Genomic DNA, 23,372 nt, shown 5'->3' with positions numbered 1-23,372 from the left:
GTGGTCATTAGAGTTGTCGTATGAGTTTAAATCTTGATGCTTCTTTAAACCAGGCACAATGTGCCTTGGAATATTGATCCCCCTGCTCCGGTGTAATCTGTCATCCATCTGTAGGTTTTGGCTTCACCAGGGTCCTTTGTCTTTCCAGGCAATCCTTGGTTTTGGGCTCCACCTCTGTTTCTGCTCCAATTAGTCGTCTAAACTACAGATTCTTATGTCCTTAGAAAATATTTTTAAATGTACTAATAAAAATTACATTTAAGTTTAATTATATTATTTTTGTTGGTACTTAATGTGATTTTTCCATCTGTATTTTTTGCATGTGATTATCAAGACTGTGACCATGAGATGTAGTGCAAAGGCAAACACATAAAATTAAATGTCAGCATTTTCTAAATGAACATTGACCAGTCAAATTGACAGGAACCTCCGCCCCTTTTACAACCCTACAAGGGGAGTGGTGAGTGTTAATATTTCTCTGAAGTGACCATTATACATTAATTTCTTCACCCACAGCTTCACAGTTGGTAAGATACAATGCAACATACTTTGCATTTACACTAATGTGACTAAAGTTTGCTAAACTATATATTACTTAATTGTTGCTTAATTTTAAAATGATGTGTTATTTCATCTAAATGTTTTATGCTGCAGATAATTGTGTGTACTAAGCATCAGTACTTTATTATGTCAACTGTAATATACATTCCCACATGTGTTGACCTAGGGATGACGCAGCAGTCTTTCAAAAGGACTGTGCAGTAACGGAGCCATATGGCTACAACCATTAGTGGCGCATATGTAGTGTATACATTACCTAAAGGATTACATAAGAAAAATAGACCTTAACCTTTCGTAGGGTATCGTCAGAAAGAACTGCATATTTGTTTTGAATGTGTGCTTAAAATTGTATTTTAAAAATACTGTACCTAAAAATATATAAAAAATAAGAAAATAAAAAACAAAAGAGAATCTTTTTCTAATTTAAAATTTGTTTTAGGTAGGTATTTTTGCTGTGATTCGGTTTATTTTAATTGCAACATCAATAGAATTGTAATTAAAATCTATTTTTTTGATCATTAAAAAAATGTTTCTGGTTGCACATAAATTGGCCTCCACTTGCCTTGGTTGCACCACAAGTAACAATGGCCATATAAAACGTTATCATATATAACAATTAACTTTGCTTTAATGGTATGCTATAAACTCCTTTCTATAAAAAAAAAAAAAAAAACTTACTCCCAGGGATGTTTATATCGAAGTTGACATTTAGCCAAACGCTGTTGGTGTTTAGTAACATCTAATTTTTATGGAGATGGGTCTTTAGCCCAACGCTCAACCGCCAACCTGGAGGACCAAGACATACATTATAGACAATTTTGCTTACCCAAGAGGAAAGCTAAATTGTAGGGGAAAGAGAAACACCCAGAGGAAAACCCATACGAACACAGAGAGGCAAACTCCACACAGAAATGCCAACTTACCCAGCCGGTTCTCGAACCAGCGACCTTACTGCCTGTGAGGTGACATCGCTCTGCCACCCATAAAAACAACAATAATAATTATATATTTCATTATTAATTACTGTCTCCAGCACATACCTAAAATCTAACGGTTGTGGATCATCATGGCTAAACGTGTTGCTATTATTGGAGGAGGAACCTCTGGACTGGCCTGCATCAAATGCTGTCTGGATGAAGGGCTGGAGCCTGTGTGTTTTGAGACCAGTGATGATATCGGAGGACTTTGGAGGTTTAAGGTAAGATTTTCCACATGACTGAGCCTATTAAACTTGTGCATATAATAAAATGATGAGGGCTCATCATTAAACCCTGAGGCACACCTCATTACACAAAACAACAGTCAAGAGATAACCTGATTCAGTATCCATTTTGCCTTTCCATCTAAGGAAAATCCAGATCCAGACCAAGCCAGCATTTACCACTCACTGATTATTAACACTTCGAAGGAGATGATGTGCTACAGTGATTACCCAATCCCTGCTCACTTCCCAAACTACATGCACAACTCCCTCATCATGGAATACTTCCGCATGTACGCTGAAAACTTCCAACTTAAACGGCACATCCGTTTCCAGGTTCTGACAATTATTATTGCTTGTTAAAAGGGGGAAACTTATTAATATAAATAAATATATATATATATATATATATATATATATATATATATATATATATATATATATATATATATATATATATATATCATAGCTAAGGATGTTTTTGACTGGCAGAGGTTTAAAAAGTCATGTTTTGTGCTTCTCAGACCAGAGTCCTTCATGTCACACCAAGGCCAGACTTCCCTCACTCTGGACAGTGGGATGTAGAGACCGAGTCTAAGGATGGTCTAAGAGAGAAGCAGGTGTTTGATGCTGTGATGGTCTGCACTGGTCACCACTGTCACCCCCACCTTCCTCTAAAAGACTTTCCAGGTGCAGTGACAAATAAGGCAAACAGATTGTGTGCAAAGTACAACAACGTTAAGTCAATAAAACTCAAAAGCAGACACCCATAGTAAACTAAAGGCCTCACAACAATAGAAAATGATTGATACCATAAGTCTAGATAATGGCCAGATCTGACAGAACTTACTTATCCATATAATGAATGTTGGAATTGCTAACAGGGCCCATGAGTCATAGATGAAATAGTCATATGTGTATATATATCTCTTTCATTACAGTGGAATCTTGTACCAATTTTCTTTTTAGGAATAGACACATTTAAGGGGAAATTCTTTCACAGCCGTGACTACAAAAACCCTGAAGACTGGCGTGGGAAGAGGGCAGTTGTGATTGGCATTGGAAACTCTGGAGGAGATATTGCTGTGGAGTTGAGCAGAATGGCCAAACAGGTGAAATGCTTGACTTACATGAATTATTATAAGTTGGAGATGAAGGTCTGAAATGAAGTACTCAATTAAAAATACAGATACTGTGAGGGCAGGCGGAGCAGAAGATGGGATCACCACGATAGGGCAAGTAGGGAAGATCACTTGTCTGTGGATGAAGACCACTCTGACCAGACTCTGAAGTCACGGAGAGAAGTGTGCTCTGGAGTGGAGTCACAATAACAAGCTCTGGAGCAGGAGTCACCAAGCTACCTTCCTGGAGATTTCAGTTGTAACCCTGACCAAACACACCTGTCTGTAATTATCAAGTGCTGCTACCGGTTCTAATTTATTAGTTCAGGTGTGTTTAACCAGGGTTGGAGCTGAATTTTGCTGGCGGGTAACTTTCTAGGACAGGGGAGTCCAAACTCGGTCCTGGAGGGCCAATATCCTGCAGATTTTAGCTCCAACTTGCTTCAGTATGTCTGCCAGGATGTTTCTAGAAAGCCTAGTAAGAGCTTGATTAGCCAGCCAAGGCATGTCTGATTGGGGTTGGAACTAAATTTTGCAGAACACCAGCCCCCCTGGATCGAGTTTGGACAACCCGGTTGGTGACCCCTGCTCTGGACGGTCAAAAGCAGTAGAGCACTGTGCCATCCACAAACACAGGAAGGTAATCCACATAATGGGCAGAGCAGCAGAGAGAAACCCACTAAGTATACAGCAGGGTTGTCAAACTCTGCAGAGTTTAGTTCCAATCCTGCTTTAAAACAATTACCTGTAGGTTTCAGACAAGCCTGAAGAACTCCATTGGTTTAAACAGGCATGCTTGACTGCGGTTAAATCAGTGGTCTCAAACTCAATTCCTGGTGGGCCACAGCTCTGCACAGTTTAGTTCCAACCACCTCTAATTCACACTTGCTTTATAGTCTCTAGTAGTCTTGAACACCTTGATTAGTTGGATCAGATGTGTTTGATTAGGGTTGGAGCAAAACTGTGCAGAGCTGCGGCCCTCCAGGAATTGAGTTTGAGACATATGGGTTAAAGTTAAACTGTGCAGAGCTGTGGTCCTACAGGAACTGAGTTTGACACTTGTGGTCTATGGAACTAGAGTGCCAAGGCTCAGTGGCACTTGAGTGTAAAGACTCTGCAACATTTCTAAGTGAGGACTCATGTGTGCCAAAACGTTAAGCAACATAGTGAACTCTTATAACTATAATTGCATGGAAAGAAAAGAGTGTTCAATTTTAGGTGTATGTGGCTTCAATTTCAGGTTTATCTGAGCACACGAAAGGGATCCTGGATCCTCAATCGTGTGGGAGACAGCGGCGTTCCTTTCGATATGATGTTTAATAACAGAGCAGTAATGTGGTTTCTTGACTCGTTGCCTGTTAAATATCGTAACAAACTGGGAGAGAGTCATCTGAATAAACGCTTTGACCACAAGCTCTATGGACTGCAGCCTGAGCACAGGTACTGTAAATACTGAAGAACTACATTCAGATCATGCTGGTTACAGTTAAAAACAGCATACTGTCTTATATTGCTGTCTTCAACATTGTGGTGAATATTGCTGTTTTTTAATCTGGCAGAATTTTCAGCCAACATCCCATGGTCAATGATGATTTGCCAAACCGGATCCTCTCTGGTACCGTCTCAGTCAAGCCCAATGTGCAGGAGTTTTGTGGATCTAGTGTGGTGTTTGAGGATGGCACTGTTGAAGATAACATTGATCTGGTGGTGTTTGCCACAGGCTACACTTTCTCATTCCCCTTCCTTTCCTCGCATGTGATCCCTGTTTCAAACAACAAGGTATCCCTGTACAAATTTGTATATCCTCCAGGACTAGAGCGCTCAACTTTAGCAGTGATTGGTCTGATCCAGCCTCTGGGAGCCATTATGCCCATCTCTGAGATGCAAGCGCGCTGGGCCACACGTGTTTTTAAAGGTATACAAGGTGTTCTTTTATCATGAAATAAAATACACTTTCAGTTTTAAAGAAAAATATCTTTATATATTACGTATAAATACATAAATTTGTCATGTGTTATGCTCACTAGGACTGTGTAAACTGCCTTCAAAGAATGCTATGATGAAGGACATTAAAGCCAAAGAGCAAGCAATGACTCAAAGGTCCTTCACATTTCATATCACATGATTATATAACAACATTAACACAGTTTCTGGGGTTAAACTGTAATTTTACTGTATCCTATTGACTCTTGATCTTGCTTTCATGCAGGTACGTGGCAGCCCAGAGGCACACCATCCAGGTGGACTACATCCCCTACATGGATGAGTTGGCTAAACAAGTGGGTGTCCGTCCTTCTATCCCGAGGTTGCTGCTGACAGACCCAAGACTGGCTTTCAAAATCATCTTTGGGCCCTGCACCCCATACCAGTTTCGCTTGCATGGACCAGGCCAGTGGGAAGGTGCACGTCAGGCCATCCTGACTCAGTGGGATCGAGTGGTGGAGCCTCTGAAAACACGCTGTACAAAAGAACCACAGTCACAGAGCTTCTCACATTCACTCATATTTTCAGTGTCTATTGCAGGGCTCCTGTCTGCTCTGTATTACGGCAGAGCCAGTCTGCAAACATTCTTAGAAAACCCTTCAGCTTTACTGGACAAGATCAGGGGGTTTGTACCATTGCCAATGCCCACACAGTGATTATGTATGAGTAAGAAACATACTTTATGTGAAATTAACATCTCATCCTTCTATTCTGATTAACTTTACCAGTGTGTGTATAGAGCAGGGGAAAAAGAATGTGGTAAATTCTGTGAATTTGTTATTGTAATACTGATACTTTGATTTATCAGCTTAAACTTTGGAAAAGCAAATCATGCATAATCTACATTTCACTAAATCTGATTTCAAACAAAGTTTTGTGTGTCAGCCTAATTATATTAATTGATGTGTGGTTTTAACAAACCGACGTTCACTGTAAAAAAATATGGCATTAGGTTAAATTATACTTGTACGACTTCTAGCTATTATTGTAAATTGAAAATATAACAAATAACATTTGAATAAATATATTTGTTGCAATTCTTGGTGTATATTGAATGCATAAATGTACTTTTGTGGTAAAATACATGATGTTAGCAGTTGAGCATACTAAATTTTATCTAAATAGTATAAAAAATCATTAATATTATTATGAAGGAATATCTTTAAGTTTTGTTGTTGTATTGAAAAAGAATAATAAATAACACAAATAAAAAAAACTGTAAATCTTTGTTTTAATTTTACTGGATCATCATTCACAGTCTAAAATTAACTATGAAGTGCTCTCTTGGGTGACGTAGTGGCGCAGTAGGTATTGCTGTCGCCTCACAGCAAGAAGGTCGCTGGTTCGAGCCTCAGCGTTTTTGTGTGGAGTTTGCAAGTTCTCCCTGCGTTCGCGTGGGTTTCCTCCACAGTCCAAAGACATGCGGTACAGGTGAATTGGGTATGCTAAATTGTCCGTAATGTGTGTGAATGAGTGTGGATGGATGTTTCCCAGCGATGGGTTGCGGCTGGAAAGGCATCCACTGCATGAAAACGTGCTGGATATGTTGGCGGTTTATTCCACTGTGGCGACCCCAGATTAATAAAGGGACTAAGCCGACAAGAAAATGAATGAATGAAGGAAGTGCTGTCTTTTAAATTTTAGTGTAGTAAACCTATAGAAAAATAATTTTATTAACAGAGCTGTGAAAGATGCTCATTGTTTAATATAATAATAATAATAAAAGGTATGATGTAATTTCAGTTGTGTTCAATTGCAAGTAAAACATTGCTATTATAGTAGTACTATAATACTAGTTAGAACGGTTATTTTAGTAAACACATACTAAAATTGTTGGTCAAAAACATTTTTGTTGACTGAAATAAAATTCAAATTAAACTAAAAGAAACACCAGTCACTGAACTAACTAAAAATACAACTTCACAGAAATAAATAATAGTTTTCTAAATTCAGAAGCACAGTCGGGTGGAAAATCTGTGGCTGTTTAGAGAAGTGCCTGTAGAGCTCTTACAGCCAAACACATCAGTCAAGTGTATTATTTAAAATCTATATAAAAAAGTTATATTTTTTTAATTTCTTAAAAAATGGCAATGCTTAACATATGGGCATGTTCAACATATAGAGTATGATCTTTAATATTAATATGTTTGTCTGAATTCTTTAGTTGTTACTTTTATTTGTTTTGGATTCAGTGTTTTTGCACACAAGTAAATTTATTAAAACCTCATTATTTCATTTTTTAAATTAATTTATTAAATTAATTAATTACTCTTGAAATATTGCAATTTATTTCTTAAAATAGTTGAGCAAGTACATGTGCAAATTAAATAAAAATCAATCAATATTAGGTTTAAAAACACTTTTCATATATTTAATTTCTTTTCAGCTCTTTTTCACATACTTTTATTGTACAACATACAGTATATGCCATGTTTAAAATTAATGAAGATTAATGAATTAATTAATAAAACAAATGAACAAACTGAACAAAAGGCATTACACACACTCACACTACATACCCTAATAATATCATTTATCCATATTCCTTTTTGAGCCACAATATTATAATGTAGCTTCTTCTTTTGATGTACCTTAAGGTAAATATTAAATTGGCATTGCTGTCTATTGAAGGTGTGTGCCTGCTGTCAGCAACGATCAGGGAGGGCAGTGGTGGTTCTAGTTTAAATGACACCCTGGGCCAACCACCCCATACACCCCTTATATTGTTATATTTGTTTTTCAATAAATATAACAACTTAACTATATTTATTCTAAATAAATACAAATATTATTAATATTATTATACAATTATTATTATAAATAAATAACAGAAAGCAATCCTAAATGTTTCTGGAAAACAATGTAACAACTGCTTTCACCAGAGTTGAACCAGCGCTAAGGGGAAGAGGCAGTGAATCAACTACACACTGTACGTCAATGGCACCAACAATAATTTAGTGCATTTTATTTATTTTTTTAAATATTAGGAATTTACATTAGCACATTAAATTAATTATATCAACAGCAAAATCCTATTGGGGGGGCCAGAGTTTACCCCTTGGGGGCGCCCCTGCAGGAGGTGTAACTTGTTTGTGTCAATTGGTGTAACCGGTATTTTTCATGAAAATATAAATATATTCATGGAAATAGTGTTAAATTAAACTTAAAACGAGCGCCACAGTGGGTAGCACGATCACCTCACAGCAAGAATGTTGCTGGTTTGAGCCTTGGCTGGGTCAGTTTGCATGTTCTCCCCGTGTTCGCGTGGGTTTCCTCTAAGTGATCTGATTTCCCCCATAAATACATGCGCTACAGGTGAGTTGGGTAGGCTAAATTGTCAGCAATTTATGTGTCTGAATGAATGTGTGTGTGGATGTTTTCCAGTGATGGGTTGCAGCTGGAAGGGCATCCGCTGTCGCTGTGTAAAACATGTGCTAGATAAGTTGGCGGTTCATTCCACTGTGGTGCCCCAGATTAATAAAGGGACTAAGCCGAAAAGAAAATGAATGAATGAAAACAACATCAAGCTTGTATCCAGCATGTTTTTTTTCGATCTGCAATCGATCACTGGGAAATACCCATACACTTATTTACACACAAAGACTACGGACAGCTTACCCAATTCACGTTGTTTTCATGGCCAATAAAAACAAAACACAAAAGAAAGCATACCTCTCATTTTCAAGCCATTCCATTCAGTCTTATTATTAGGCTGGCTTGTGTAGCAAGCCAGACTATTGTTATCCTCTGAGACTAAAAATTAAACTCTATCTCCTCCTAGAGCTTTCAAGCTTTGACCACCAAACTCCCACCAGACCTCCAAACTGGTCTGACTCGGGTTGCTATATCTTTTCCGACTGATCCGACTTTTGGTTTTCCGAAAAACGTCCCGGGACCGTCTGAAAAATCCCATTGACTTAACATTGGACCAAACTTTGTGACCTCATAAGTCTGCATCAGACTGTCCTACAGGCTTCTAACTGGGCTCATTTAACTCAGACTACCAAACTACCAATAACTGATGAGCTTTTAACTTTTTAGCCACACCCCTAACAACCAGATATGGCACCCTAGCAACGGTCCCATAGACTGCCATTATAGAGGTTCAGATTGATATTGTCATGCTGCTGTGTGATAGAGACATGGGTGTTGCTTTTAACTGTTCATACTGGCAAGAAGCTTTGATACATCATCAGTCAACAAAACAGACTAACCTAGCAACGATACAACAGCAGCTATATCTCAGTATCAGAAAATCGTAGAGAAGCGGGGGTTGGCTTGTTTGACTTATGCTAGCACACCATCCATCCATCCCTCCATCATCTATCTATCTATCTATCTATCTATCTATCTATCTATCTATCTATCTATCTATCTATCTATCTATCTATCTATCTATCTATCTATCTATCTATCTATCTATCTATCTATCTATCTATCTATCTATCTTTTCATACTTTTTAAAACTGTTTAAACTAAATAAACTATTACCGTCAGGCTTTCACAAGCCAGCCTCAAAGTTTGTTCTCAAACTTTAAGAATCTAGTTTGAAGTGATATGCTTCAGTTCTCTAATAATGGAAGTTTCCCGAACCGGATGTGCAACCCATAATTTGAAAAGCAGAAGTCACATCAGAAAAAAGGCTGAATCTACACTATTAGTTTGTTGATATGCACACTCTGCAACCGTTGTGTATAATTTTGTATTATCACTTCGTTTCAATAAAAAATAAATCAGTGCCAGAGATGGAACAATCTGGCTGCTAAAACGTACAAATGGCGCCATCTGCTGTGTCTAGGCCTTTCCTCGGTCACTAGCGCTACGCAGCGTCTGTACGTGTTGACGTCAGGCTCTCGTGGATTGGCGCTCTGCCATCTTTGATTGTGCGACAGGCCGCGGCGCGAGCGGGGCCTCTCTCGAGCGCACGAGAAACCGCCAACCGCCCGTTACTGCTCACCTCACACCGGCGGCGCAACCGGAGAGATACCAGGAATTAAAAACAACCGAGAGGGGAGGAGAAGCGCGTCTCTCTCGTCTGTGAAAGGGGTTTTTGTGGGTCGCTAACCGCTCGGCTAGCTGGAACTAGCATAGCACGAGCTTTTGTAATCCACAGCCGGCCTCTCTCACACACACGCGCTGAAAGACACAAAACAAAGGGCCCGGACGCAAAGCTTCTGGACGGAATAAACCACAAGGTTACACCTGAAGAGAGAGACGGGACCGGCGGAGACAGGTATGGTTACGGTTGGTCAGCGTGCAGCAGCTGCTGTGTTTGAATAGAAAGGAGTCAGTCTGGCTAATGTTAGCACTGCCATGAGCAACGACAAACCACGCAACCACAACCCTTCACACCTTCTCTCATACCAATCACGTTTATATGGGAAGGATTTGTGTAGAAATTGCAGAAAGATGTTAACCGGGTAGCCGGAGGCAAAAATCTGGGGGAGATAGTGGGGATTTGGAGGCCACCTCACAGGGCCCAATTGACATGCTCTTTCCAATAAATGACTCATTTGCCGGCGAAATACTAATAGGGACATTTGGACATTTTTTGGCTTGATGAATTCATCACGATCTCAAACTAGTAGTTTTATTGTTTCATTTTTAAAGACGAGTTCGCAGCCACGAGGAAGGCACTGGTGGTTATACAGTGTCCTATTCTTGGTTGTGCTTGTGCAGAGGTAGGTTAGCCAAAGGTGATGGTGGCTCACATGACTTTTCCAAGTACATCAAACAAAACATTAAAATCAGTGCATGCAAATGGCCAGTCACTGTGTGCATGGAGGTACAGAGTAGTGCGAAGTTGAATTGTATGCAGTATACGTGTGGTTTAAAAATCCTGCTGCATCTCACACTGTACCAAGTGTGCACAGAGCCAGAGAGGAGGAAGGTGGTGCTATTCATTTATCCTCCCAACCAGGTTGACCTGTGCATAAATGGCATTTAATCCTAAAAAAAATCTGTTGTATGTGGCAAGTGTGCCATGTAGACATGTGCTTAGTGTTATGCAGACTTAAAAGATATTGCATGTCTGTTTCCCATCCAGGTGCATGAATACGTTTATGAACTGCATGAACTGTTTCACCCATAGATCTTGCTAAATAGTTGAGAAATCCATAGTGTAGTAGAGAAATGTAATAGTGTAGATGTTGAAATTCATAGAATAGTACTATCTATTTAGTCCCAAATCATCCTGACTTCTACATGCATGTATGAATTAACGCCCGAAATCCTACAGTATCTCTTAAAACTGCACGATATTGGAAAAAATTGGCATTGCAGTATTTTGTTTTGCTGCAATATATATTGCAATATGAATATAATTTTCCTAGATTATTTGCATAGATCTATTTGTAAACATTTAATTCCTTTAGATCACCTGCATTCTTAGAAATGGAGGTTCAGGAGCTGTCACTGAAGCAGTGCCTTTTTAAAAGGTACATATTTGTACCCAAATAGTCCACAGTGGTACCTAAAAGGTGAATATTTGTACCTAAAAAGTACCTTTGTAGTAGCGTTGTAGACCTTTCATGTACTAATATGTACATTTTGAAAAGGTACTGCCCCAGTGACAGCTCCTATACCTTCATTTGTAAGAGTGTGGGGTGATTATTGTGTATGGTTCATCTGTATAAAATAAACAAATGACAAGAAATAGAGCAAAAATAAAAGTTAAATAAAAGTCTTTCATTGTTCTAACTGAATTGAAATATGGAAATTGAATAATCAAACATGAAATAGCATGGTTATTGTATTCACAGCACAATGATATCTCAGCAAGAAGGTCGCTGGTTCCCGGCTGGTGAGATGGCGTTTTTTTGTGGAGTTGGCATGTTCTCCCTGTGTTGGAAATGGTTTCCTAAAACATGCACTATAGGTGAATTGATTGTGGAAATTTGAAAGTGTATGGGTGTTTCCCAGTACTGTGTTGCAGCTGAATGTCATCCGCCGCGTAAAACGTATGCTGGATAAGTTGGCGGTTCATTCTGTTATGGTGACCCTGATTACTAAAGGGACTAAGCTGAAGGAAAATAAAAAATATTTTATAAAATAATGTAAAATAATATGTATTAATATCTTTATTCTTTAATGCTTAATAAAAAATGAAATCCTGCGATGTGACTATTGCAAATACACGCATTGCGATATCGATGCTTAAATGATATATTGTTCAGCCCTAGTATCTAAGCATGAGGGAATAACTCTTTTCAAGGTATGTTGTGGTTTGGAAAAGTCAAGGTTTTAAAACTGGTAAAATGTTCTGCTATACCGTTCCTAAGTTATGTGCAAGATTTGTAAAAAAAATTTTAGGACAACACTATCTCCAGCAGAAAAGATATCCAAAGATGTCATCTTAAATTGCAAAGAAATGTTTTTTTTTTTTAAACAAATGAAGACAGCAGAATTCATTGATTTATTTGAATTAATTAGCCCAACATGTTTACTGTTCCAAAATATTATAAATGTTTCTCAAACTAAAATATGTTGTTTTCAAACGGGAAAAAAAAGTTTTTGTTTTTCACCCAGACATTTAAAAATAATATATTTTGAGCAGTAATCACAATACCATGAAATACTGTCAGAATCTTATACCGGCCCATGCCTACTAGCATCTCATTTAGTTGGTGAATGTCTAAAGGATCTCAATTATCAATTAGTTTTGTTTATCAGTTTGGATACTCCAGGCCTTTTGGGGACTTTTAAGTGCGTTTCTCTTTGCCATCATTGTGTTGCATCATTTGCTTTGTCTCCACCATTAAAGCTACAGCTCTTTGTCCTTCATCTTTCAAGTAAGATGATAATTATCAAATGGTTATATTTTCCATTTGATAACTATCATCTTACTTGAAAGATGGATTATGTAGAGCAACACAATGATTTATATGAGTTTATGTAAGGAGTTTGCTACTCCTTTACATGGATCATATGATTAAATTGAATATCAGAATTTCAACATAATAATGCTCTCATTTGCAATGGACTGGGTATTTTGAGTGTCCAATATCCATTTTCAACATTATATTTGTTGTAATTTATCAGCCTTTGCATGGTACGACCTAAAGGGTTAGTTCACCCAAAAATGAAATTGTGGTAGTAATTATCCTCATTCCATTCCAAATCACTGAGCCTGTCATTCGTCTTTAGAAAAAAATACAGTTCTTCCAGGATTTTGCGAGAAAAAAAATATTGCAACAAATGGTTGTGGTGAGTTTTGTTAAATTTATAGCAAATTGTGTTACATTTCTTATATTGGTTTGCTGTGAAAATATGCACAAATGTACACCATAATTATTTGTAATTTTTTTGATCTCAAGACTTATTGATTATGGTAATTTGTGTAAAGGAAACACTGAAAGAAACAGAATGTAGACTTTACCCCTAAAGCTGCTGTTCAATCCCGAAGGTGAAATCTTTGACATCTCTTACCCTCCATAGAGAGCAATGCTCCTGACCTATTCAAAGTCCAGAAAAATACAAAGAAAAAGACCATATACCTTCAGTGGTTCAATTGAATTTCCAAGCTACACTAATCCATTTGTGCGCACATAAAACAAAAATAATGACTTTATTCAGCATTTCGTTTTTCTTTACGTATATACACTGAATGCGTCCGTGCTTTGATTACAACACAGGAAGTCGTGTATTGGGATCTGGGGTAAACCTTGATGCACAGTGCTCTTGTGTGTGTACACCATATACTGACAATGAGAAGAAACTTTTGAATATAGTTGTTTAATTAAACTAACCTTAAAGTGACACCCCCCCCCCCCCCCCCCCACCCACCCCACCCCAAAAAAATGAAAATGCTTATTTGATAAAATATTTACAAGCAAACCAAATTTATATCAGTGGCTTCTGATGATGCATTGAGATGAAGGAAAAACATTCGCCCCTGGCTCATGAATGCTGTCAAGACAATTTTTATGTGGATTAACGGTACTAATTGTACTCGTCAGTTTTTTTCTTTGACTGATTGTTTTGGCCTTTTAAGACCTTGATTTATTGTCAGCAGCCATGGGCATTATTAATTTTCAAGTTCACTAAGATCCAGTAACTGTTAACTTGCATGTGATGAATCACCCAAGATTACAGTTTCAGCAACAAAAAATAAAATAACATTCTACTGATGGAGAAGAAAAAGTCTTTGAGGGTTTATAAATTAACCACAAACTTATATTTTTTGAGGATGAACTATCAATAGATTTTATTTTTATTTTTTTGTGGCTCTTGAATCTTGAAGCAAGTCCGAAGCCTTTGAGGTCAACGCACAACAGTGTCTTTCAGCAGATGCAGGAACCAGTCAGATTTGATTCATCAAAGTGACAGCAGGAGGGAAGATATTTGTGAGCGTCAGGAAAGGACTTAAGCATTTAACTTTTGCTTTAAAAGCTTTACATATTCATAAGGGGAAATGCCACCAATGACACCACTGGTTAAAGCTGGCCTTGTGTGTTTTAACAAAGGAAGGGATGGAGCCACAGGAACAGGAGATCAAGTGAAGGATTTGATGTTTCCTGGTAACGGCGGATTTGTTTGAGCTGTGAGGTTTCATATGAGTGCATATCTCTCTGCTTTAAGAACAGCCCTCGTCAATATTGAAAAATATATTGACTTTTCTTATCCCCTAGGGGCCGTGGCTCAATGCCAGTGATTGCTTTGATGCTCTTTTGGGAATGTCAAGGGAAAGCAGGGATTGGCTTGTACATTTGGGAGGCAGATGGCCAGGTGATGGGGGCATGGTTGGATGTCAGAGGTTGGGGTTGGAAGAGTAATGAAATTTGACTGAAGCCTTCAGTGTATCTGAGGCTCAGTATTTCATTGCTTAATATAAGATTTACACATTATCATTCTAAACTGTGTGGAGATTTCTCAGTCATTTAAAATGTAAGTGAATTGCTTCACAATTCTGGAATCATTGGCTTAAAACTCGGTCTTTCCAGTCTTAAAGGGCCATGAAACCCCCTCGTTTCAGCAGGGTGTTTTCACACCTCTACTTTCGAAAAAGTCAGAAAAGTGGGCGTGTCCAGCTCTGTTTAGGGGGGAGTGTCGGAGGAACTAAAGTGGGATGGTGTGGGAGTGTCTATTTGTGCACGCGCGAGTTTCAGAGTCAAAATACACACCCACACAGACAGGAGAAAGTGATGGTGTTTAACCTACATGGACATCTGTAGTCGAATTATTTGCTGAATTAATAAATGTTGGACTTTAACTGCAGTTTGGCTCTTTCATTCAGGGAATTCATTCATGCCCCTCGCGACAAACGAGGTATTTGATTCGAGGAGCTGCTCTAAGCGTGTATTTTTCATGCAATGTTTGATACCGCACGGCGAATGAGAGAAAAAAAAACTCTGCATTTCCCGGAAACTTAGATGCACACGGCAGGTAGCGTCAGAAAGCCGCGTGTGTTATTCCGGTCACTAAATGCGGTGCTAACATTTCTGCACTCAGTGCAATAGTTAACTTAATTCGATACGAGCAAACTGAATAAACAAAGAGCACTGGTCGCTCACTTACCAAATCTGTAGAGACAGGACAATCACCAGCAACTAGAGCCGCGTCTTTATGAAGAGAATACTACAAGCAAATCCAGATTTCAGCGTTTGCAGATGAGAACAGCTCTCAGGTAAACAATAATCCTCCTTAGACACGTAAGTTATTGTTGTCGAGCGTCGTGTACACTGTTAATCCACACGTGAGACTGAGCTCTCACAGAGAGAAAATGAAAACGAAACTTAACTGTAGCAAACTCTAAAAGCAACACTTCACGCTTGTTTTGCCAACACAACGTGGCGTCTTTGTGGTGTAAACACGGGGACACAAATGAATATTAATGAAGTTGCACAATAGAGCGCGCTGATTGGTTTGACCCAAGCCTTACTCATGCATTAATGTATCACACTGTAAGACGTAATAAGACTCACTCAGGCACAGACGCCCAGTCTGCACGCTGGAATACACGCTATTATGTCATGGCCGTGACGCAGCTTCAAAAATTCGTTTCAAACAGGAAGTACGAATTTGCTTGAAATAACGCAAAAACAACCAATTTACACTTTTTAGTGAAATATAGGTGTCCTAATAGTGTTTTTAGCAGTGTGGGACACATATACGACTGTCAAAAGCTCAAAAAATGTGTTTTGGTGTTTCGTGACCCTTTAATCATCTTTGACTTAGACTTCCCAAGAATGACTCGCACTCCACAGGGGGTTTTATGCATTCATCTGTCTGTCTCCACCTCTTGACTTGGCAGTCTGGCATAAAGAGGCATTTGAATGATGTTTTTGATGGTGCTATTGTTGAGCTTAACTACTTATAACTTTTTCTCCATCTTTAATATGCCAGACAGTTGCATTGATGGCATCTTATCAGGTCTGGATTGGAAGAAAGTTGTTAATGGCATTTAACTCATGACTGCACAGAGTTTTTTCTTGTTGTCCCAGTAATTGCTGATAGTGCAGAGTAAAATGTGACTGCTTTCACTTTCATTACACCTTCTGTCTTACCTTGTGCTTTCTTTTTTGTGTGTGGGGGTTTAGTTGGTTTGCATATTTTTTTAGATTTAAGTCTTATACAGTCTTTGTGATTCCATCAATATTTACAAGATATTTGTAAGATATCACATTGTGCAACATGGATCTAATAAATTGCATGTAGACTTCTGATAATGCAAGAAATATTTCAAAAGTGTAAATGTATTTACTAGGGCTGGGCTTTATATCGAGTTCTAGGGATGTATTGATATTAGGGGTGTAACGGTATCAGAATTTCACGGTATGGTAATACCTCGGTATGAATGTCACGGTACGGTATTTATTGAATCATTTACAGGAAAAACAAAACTTATGAAAATACTCCAAAAAAGTGCCAAAAGTGTCAATGACATACAAATTAGCCATCTATCTGTAAGCTTTGAAACAGGAACTTCAATTTTAATAACAAAAAATTATTAAACCATGTAAAAAAATAAAGTTTCAATTTAGTATTGTTGAAAACTCATCGCATTCAACATTTAATCACTCACTCACTCACTCACTTAGATAGAGATGGGTTTTAAGGAAAATTATCATATAACTATAATCTGGTAAAAGCTGGTATCTCTGGGTATTTACTAGGGTGTCAAAATTAATCGTTTCTTTGATGCACTGCGATGCAGACGCGGACAATTCGGTATCGGTTCAGTAAAAGTCATAACCGGTTATTACAATTTTACTGTGTGTGTTTGCTAGATCAGTCTTTCACTGACATAAACAACAATAGCCCCTATTTCACTGAGATCGAGAGAATGAAAGTAGCCTACTCCATTTCTCTCTCTCTTTCTCTCGCTCTGTCTCTCTCTCTCTTTCTCACACACACACAGTGGCCCATTTGACCTGCTGGCGTGGCTTTTCTTCTCTTCTCGGCTGTTTTACAGCGTTACTTTTGCGTACAGAAACGAGCGCATGTCTGCAGAGTTTTCTCCACCGTGTCTATCATACATCAGCTGTGAGATCGCCGCTGCCGCCTGTCGCTTATCAGTATCACTCATCTGTGAAGAACGTAGCGCGCAAGAGCCAATCGCAACCGTTTTTTTTTAGGGTGTGACCAATCAAAGGGGTGTAAGAGAACTAGACAAGGATCAGAAATTGAGCTGGATATTTATATTTGTTTATATTATTTGCTAAATGCTCGTTTTGTTTAAAGTTACAGTTTATATATCTGACTGTATTAAATGACAAAATTGTATTACAAATAGTATATAAATATAAATATATTCATACATTTTAATACAAGAAATGCTGCTGTGAAGAAACTATAAAATTGTGTATGGAAAGCACTGTCAATGCACCGTGATGCACCGAAATATCGAATTGAACCGAATCGATGGCATGATAATCGTAACCGAACCGTGAGACTAGTGTAGGTTCACAGCTTTAGTATTAACATTGTCCCCTGCAACAGAAAAAACCCTCTCATTTGGGACTGAGGTTTCTGGGACAGAGATATGACTTGGCCCAGGTTGACAGCAGTGGGTAACGTTGTGCATTGTCTTTCCCCCACTTGAGAGAACAAGCCATGAGTGAGATAGAGGTCTCTTTGCGGTACAAGTCAATGTCTGCATCAATCTGAACAGTGTGCTGTGTTTCTGCAGTCCCCATGACTGTTATTAGTCGTATTCCCTAACTTGCAGGCATGTGCACACATGGGACTCAACCTGTGCAGTGCACATGCCCGTTTTGTCTTGGATAGAAAATGCCCTTCCAAAATGATCAAAAGTGCCCCCACGACGCGACACACCCTCCGTCCCACCCTTCAGTAGGCGCGCGACAACACCGCTCTTGAGTATGCGCGCTCCACCCCCCCTTCCCACTTTACAGTACGCGCGCGACAATACAGCTGATTAGAACGTGCGCAACAACACAGCTGATCAGAACGCGCGCAACAACACAGCTGATCAGAACGCGCGCAACAACACAGCTGATCAGAACGCGCGCAACAACACAGCTGATCAGAACGCGCGTGACAACACCACTATTTAGTACGCACGCGGCGACAACACCCGCTTTAGATTTCGATCATTTCCAGCTCTTTTTCATCCCCGCTACTAGAAGCACACTCCATTTCCGCATTACTGGATCTGTAGCGACAACAGACCGCAAAGGATGATGGCCACACCTGGGCTGATGGGAATTGTAGTTTCCGCTACCTCCCGTTTGCTTCATTCGCCTGAGCAAATTTTGTCACAAGACCTATAGTTTTACTGAGTCATGCGACTATGGTAATTTCGGAAAAAATTGCTATTGCGATATGACGGTATTTACAATACCGTTACATCCCTAATTGATATGATTCCCCAACTCGATGTAGGATTATCCAATATCATTCATATCGATAGGGTTTGAGGCCACACGTGATTCCCGGACACATCTCACTCCCCTCTCGTGCACGCAGCTACACAGCTCACACAGCTAATGCAGCTGTCACAGCAGTCTATCTGAAATCATTTATCGAACAGTTCTTCAGCAATTGACAGAAGGAACGAATGTAGAAGCCTTGTGAAATTGACAAGCAGCACTTGAATGTGTTCAATGGAATTAAAACGCCAAAATAGAGGCATTTATAGCACATTTCGAAAGTGAAACCACCTCATATTCACTGATTAAAAGTTATAAATATTTATTACACGACAGTCTCTTCTTTACATTTGTTATAAGACATTTAGCTCTGCGTTCTGCTCTGTTATCACTGTTTACATTTATATGTTTTACCAGCATTTCATCACAGTACTCTAAAACAATTTTACTTCTCATATCTATAGTCTTATTTGTTTTCATCTCCTTATTTAATATTTAGTAAAACAAGTTTAGTAAAAACAAAAGTGTAGGATTTTTTACATTGAGTAAAAGACTTCTCTTTAGATATCTTCTATGTGCACTATTTAGTAATTATGCACATTACATGCATGTAAATCTGTAACTAAAACATATACAGCTGATTTAATTGTTTATAAATCACACTACTGTGGTATTACTTATAACAACACTGTAATTGTGACATAAAATACTGTGTCATTTACATTCAATGTGGTTCTTTTCTATCGTACAATACTTTTTGTTGTTTCTATTTAAGTGAGTTCCCTTTTTGCTCTGACAATGTAGCTGTTTTCTATGGTTCTGTTTACTTAATTTACACAACAGCTTAGAAGTGTTGAGTATAGAGTTAAGGAGGAAAAAATTATATTTGTATTTATTTATCAAAGATTGTTTATATGGTTTGAAATGTTGTGCAACATAGTTTTAAGCATTAAAAAAAACTTGTACTGTATTTTAATTATCAAAGATTTTATGCAGCTGTTATTTTTTTGTGCAGCCGTTTATTTGTAAACAGGGAAGGAACCCCTGTGTTTGAATTATATTTTGTTAAAAAAAAATGTTTGGTAAAGTTTTAATAAAGGCTTTAACTCTCAAGTAACCATTTATGGGAAAATACCGTCTGTATTGTATACCGTCATTCCTCCTAAAAATACCAGGATATGATTTTTTTTGCCCATTTTGCTCAACCCTACTATTTGCACACCCTCAAGTGCTTCCAAACCTGTATGAGCAAAAGAAATGCTATGGAAGTGAATGGTTACAGAACAAATGTTTTTTTAATGTATTTTTATTATTTAACAGAAAAAAGGGTACGTAAATTGAGCATTTTCGTTTTTGGGTTGTTATGTTTTTTATTAATTCACCTACATAAAAAAAGAAACCATCATAAGTTTAATACTGCGTTTACACCAGACCCAGGTGAAGCATCTACCATGAGTGATTTGCTTATTAAGTCAATGCAAACATGCGAAATCCTTCTGCCGAAAACTATGGGTGTCAAATAGTGTTGGGCGATATACAAAATTTTCAGATCACCACAGATTGCCGCAAAATGGATATAATACACATGGATGAAAGCAAATCAAATGATATTTATCTATGCACGGAAGAATCAAAATTGCATTACGGTCCTTTCAGACGGGATGCAGATGGAGGACTCGCCACCCACACGTGACTGTTTGTATGCGGTGAAGTTTTCCAATGTTTTGTTTAGTAGCAACAGTGTATTTGCTAAGATCAAACACAAAGTTGCGCTTGGCATATGTGTTTATTGTTTTCTGATAAGAGTTTCATTTTAGAAATGGCTGCGGCGAGTTGGCAATAGCCTATTGCTCTAGCTCGCACGCTCGTTATAATCAATATGAATATTCTGATCAAACTGAATACAATCTTACATCAATAACACATGGCAAGCAACGCGTTGATAATAACAAATAATCAGATTACAAACAACCGTTATGTTTGCACGTGTTGTAAAATGTGCGGGTCCTTCAACGAGACTGGGCTGCAGTTTGGGTGTGTGTGTGTGTGTGAAGCGGAAAGGGAGAAAGAAAGGAGGAGCTTTTTTTGGCAATGAAACTATCTTCACTCAGTGACTGATTTGTTGTACCACACGGAAAGTAATAAATATTTTTTACCAAGTTACATGTGTTCTCGTTCATTCACCGGCTGCAACTAAGAGAAGGCAGTTTACCCCGAAACAAATATTATTCGGCCCTGGAGTAAGAAGTTAATCTCCCCTGCTATATCTAACTAGGGTTGTAACAATATACCGGTATGACGGTCTACCACGATTTGAACGTGCACGATTATCATACCATGAACAATTGCATATCAACGGTTTTAACCCTTAAAGACTGAGACAGCCGCCCGCGACTAAAAATAAGTATTGCTCTTAAGTGTTTAATAACTTTTGATCCGCTGATCCGATTCATACAATTCAAAGATTGGCATAAAGAAGAGAATCTCAGCTTTCCAGTGCCCTATCACATAACATTCAGAGGCTCCGGAATCAGTGCGGTTACGTCATCAACATTTGACAACGCTGATTTGACAAAGAAACGCTCGTCACTGTGTCTCCGGACAAACCAGACATGATACATTGATGCATTGTCCCTCCTCCATGCCCAGATTGGTTCAAACTCGCTATATCACAACCAATAAGCATAGGTTTCGCTTTTGTTTGTGGACCAACAACGAGCTTTTTGAACAACACGGAATGAGAGATAGGCATACATTTATGCGCGGCTAAATAAAACGCAAAAAAAAAGTTTTGCATGAAATAATTCTCATACTAAGTACTTTTGCATGCACAGCAGCACAGAAACATGACAAAACAGTGACACAGCAAAGACGAACTGCTGCTCTTGCAGTTTTCAAAAGACGCAAATGAAGGTGCAGCTGTTTGTCTGCATTGCAGACAACCATATCCAAATCCATATCCACAGACAACCATATCCATGCTGGCACATAAAACCTAAGGATGTTCCAAATTGAATCTAGTTTCGTTATGTAACTATTTATAGTATAGTAAATATTTATATCTATTTTTTTACTGAGGATTTGCACCATGTTTATTTGGACTTTATTTGGACTTTGACACATTATTTATTATTTTCTTACTTTTTTATTTGTTCATTGTAAGTGGTGTTGTTTATAGTAACTGAAAATATATTATTTGGAAAAAGTCAAATTTGCTTTACTGTTCTATTATTTTGTAACATTTGTAACATACCGTATACCGCGAAACCGTCAAACCGTGGTATTGTTTTAGACGATTATCATACTGTAAAAAATTTATACCGTTACAACCCTATCCATGTATAGTTTCTAGAGGAGTTGCTGAACTCACAGAGCTGGGTGCGCCTCAGAAAGGATCTAGTGCTTCACTTTCTGTTTCTAAAAGAGTGTAAGAATCTGCACTTCAGTAACATTGTGCAAGTTATATCATGAACTCAAGTTTATCATAGACACATGGTGAGTGCATGCCATTGTTGCTAAATTGAAACAGAATTGTCCTCTTGTGCAGTGTGATGACCCATAAAAATGTGTTTCTTTTGACACCCCTAGCTTAAATGCATTATTAGTTACATGAATCCGATATTGTTAAATGTACATAATTTTGTCCTCAGCACATGAAGGACTTCATGCAAATGCTTACTGCATTCTTTGAATTTTGTGTCTCTGGCCATTCTGTCTGTCTGTGTTAACAATGCCATATATAGCTGTGGCATGTACACTGATCTACCTTGAAAACAATACACATATTCATGCAAAACATTTTGTTTATAAAAATCTGCTAAAGAAAAAATGTGGCATGTGAACGTAGCCATAGTTTTAAACGTAGATATAGTAATGTAAATATAGTTGTGGATATACAGTGTGGTCATTTTTACATGTATTAGCAGACTGGTATTTTGGCTCATGTACTGCAGTGTGTCTAATTTGTTGGACATGTTGAGGTGACCCTGTTGCTTATACTTTGTTGTCTTGGCATAAGCCCTCACACCACATCAATTATGAATGGAGCTCCATGTGGCTCACGGTAGATTGCAGCACCCCCTTCCCTCACTGTCATTTCACCATCTTCACTGACATCGGCATGGCAACGTGATATGCATCATCAATTCCAACCATTGACATTCAAAGATGTAGAGACCTTCTATCAGCTTCAAATTCACTGCTGGTGATCTGGGCTGGCCTTGTACATTTGGAGGCCCTAAGCTGAACTATTTTGGGGTCCTACCTTGCTCTATAGTGCATTATCACCATTGCAAACTAGCCCACAATAATTTTATTCCTTATTTCTTTAATACAATCGATGAAACAGAAAATAAAGCCTTAATATTACTACTTAATATCTCCCTGAATGACTAGGGCATTTTAATTCCTACTTAGCATCCTTCTATAGTGTTTAAAACCTATTTTATTGTTTTGGCAAACAAATTCAAGATTCTATAAAAGATTCCAGGTTGAGTTTTTGTTTTAATAAATTCCAAAAGTAAAAACCCTGCAATGAAACAACACTGAACAGTAATTAGCCAAAAGGGAAAATGAACTACTTAATAAAAGAATATACATTCTGAACTCATTAAAAACTCAAAAAACAACAAAACTATTAACATTAATGCAAAGATGGATTCATACATAAGAAGA

At 38.1% G+C, this 23,372-nt stretch overlaps 2 protein-coding genes across 2 annotated transcripts in view; both read left to right on the top strand.

Annotated features, from left to right (window-relative positions):
- Positions 1-501: 501 nt before the first annotated feature.
- On the top strand, positions 502-6,077 carry si:dkey-239i20.2. Its single transcript, NM_001044829.2, is given in 9 exon segments — positions 502-527; positions 1,595-1,759; positions 1,910-2,098; positions 2,287-2,452; positions 2,732-2,874; positions 4,124-4,323; positions 4,443-4,798; positions 4,911-4,983; positions 5,093-6,077. Coding segments are annotated over 8 exon segments (1,689 nt in total). The 5' UTR covers positions 502-527; positions 1,595-1,627; the 3' UTR covers positions 5,523-6,077.
- A 3,651-nt stretch (positions 6,078-9,728) lies between these two features.
- The window catches only part of prrc2c (proline-rich coiled-coil 2C), a 55,421-nt gene continuing 41,777 nt past the window's right edge, over positions 9,729-23,372 (top strand). Inside the window, exon 1 of the mRNA XM_009294615.5 lies at positions 9,729-10,099. The gene's annotated coding sequence lies outside the window, so the exon portion shown is untranslated. The remainder of the gene's footprint in view (positions 10,100-23,372) is intronic.

The sequence above is a fragment of the Danio rerio genome, chromosome 20, assembly GCF_049306965.1.
Source record: "Danio rerio strain Tuebingen ecotype United States chromosome 20, GRCz12tu, whole genome shotgun sequence".
NCBI lineage: Eukaryota > Metazoa > Chordata > Actinopteri > Cypriniformes > Danionidae > Danio > Danio rerio.
The sequence above is the reverse complement of the archived record's forward strand: the minus strand, read 5'-3'. Positions and strand labels throughout refer to the sequence as shown.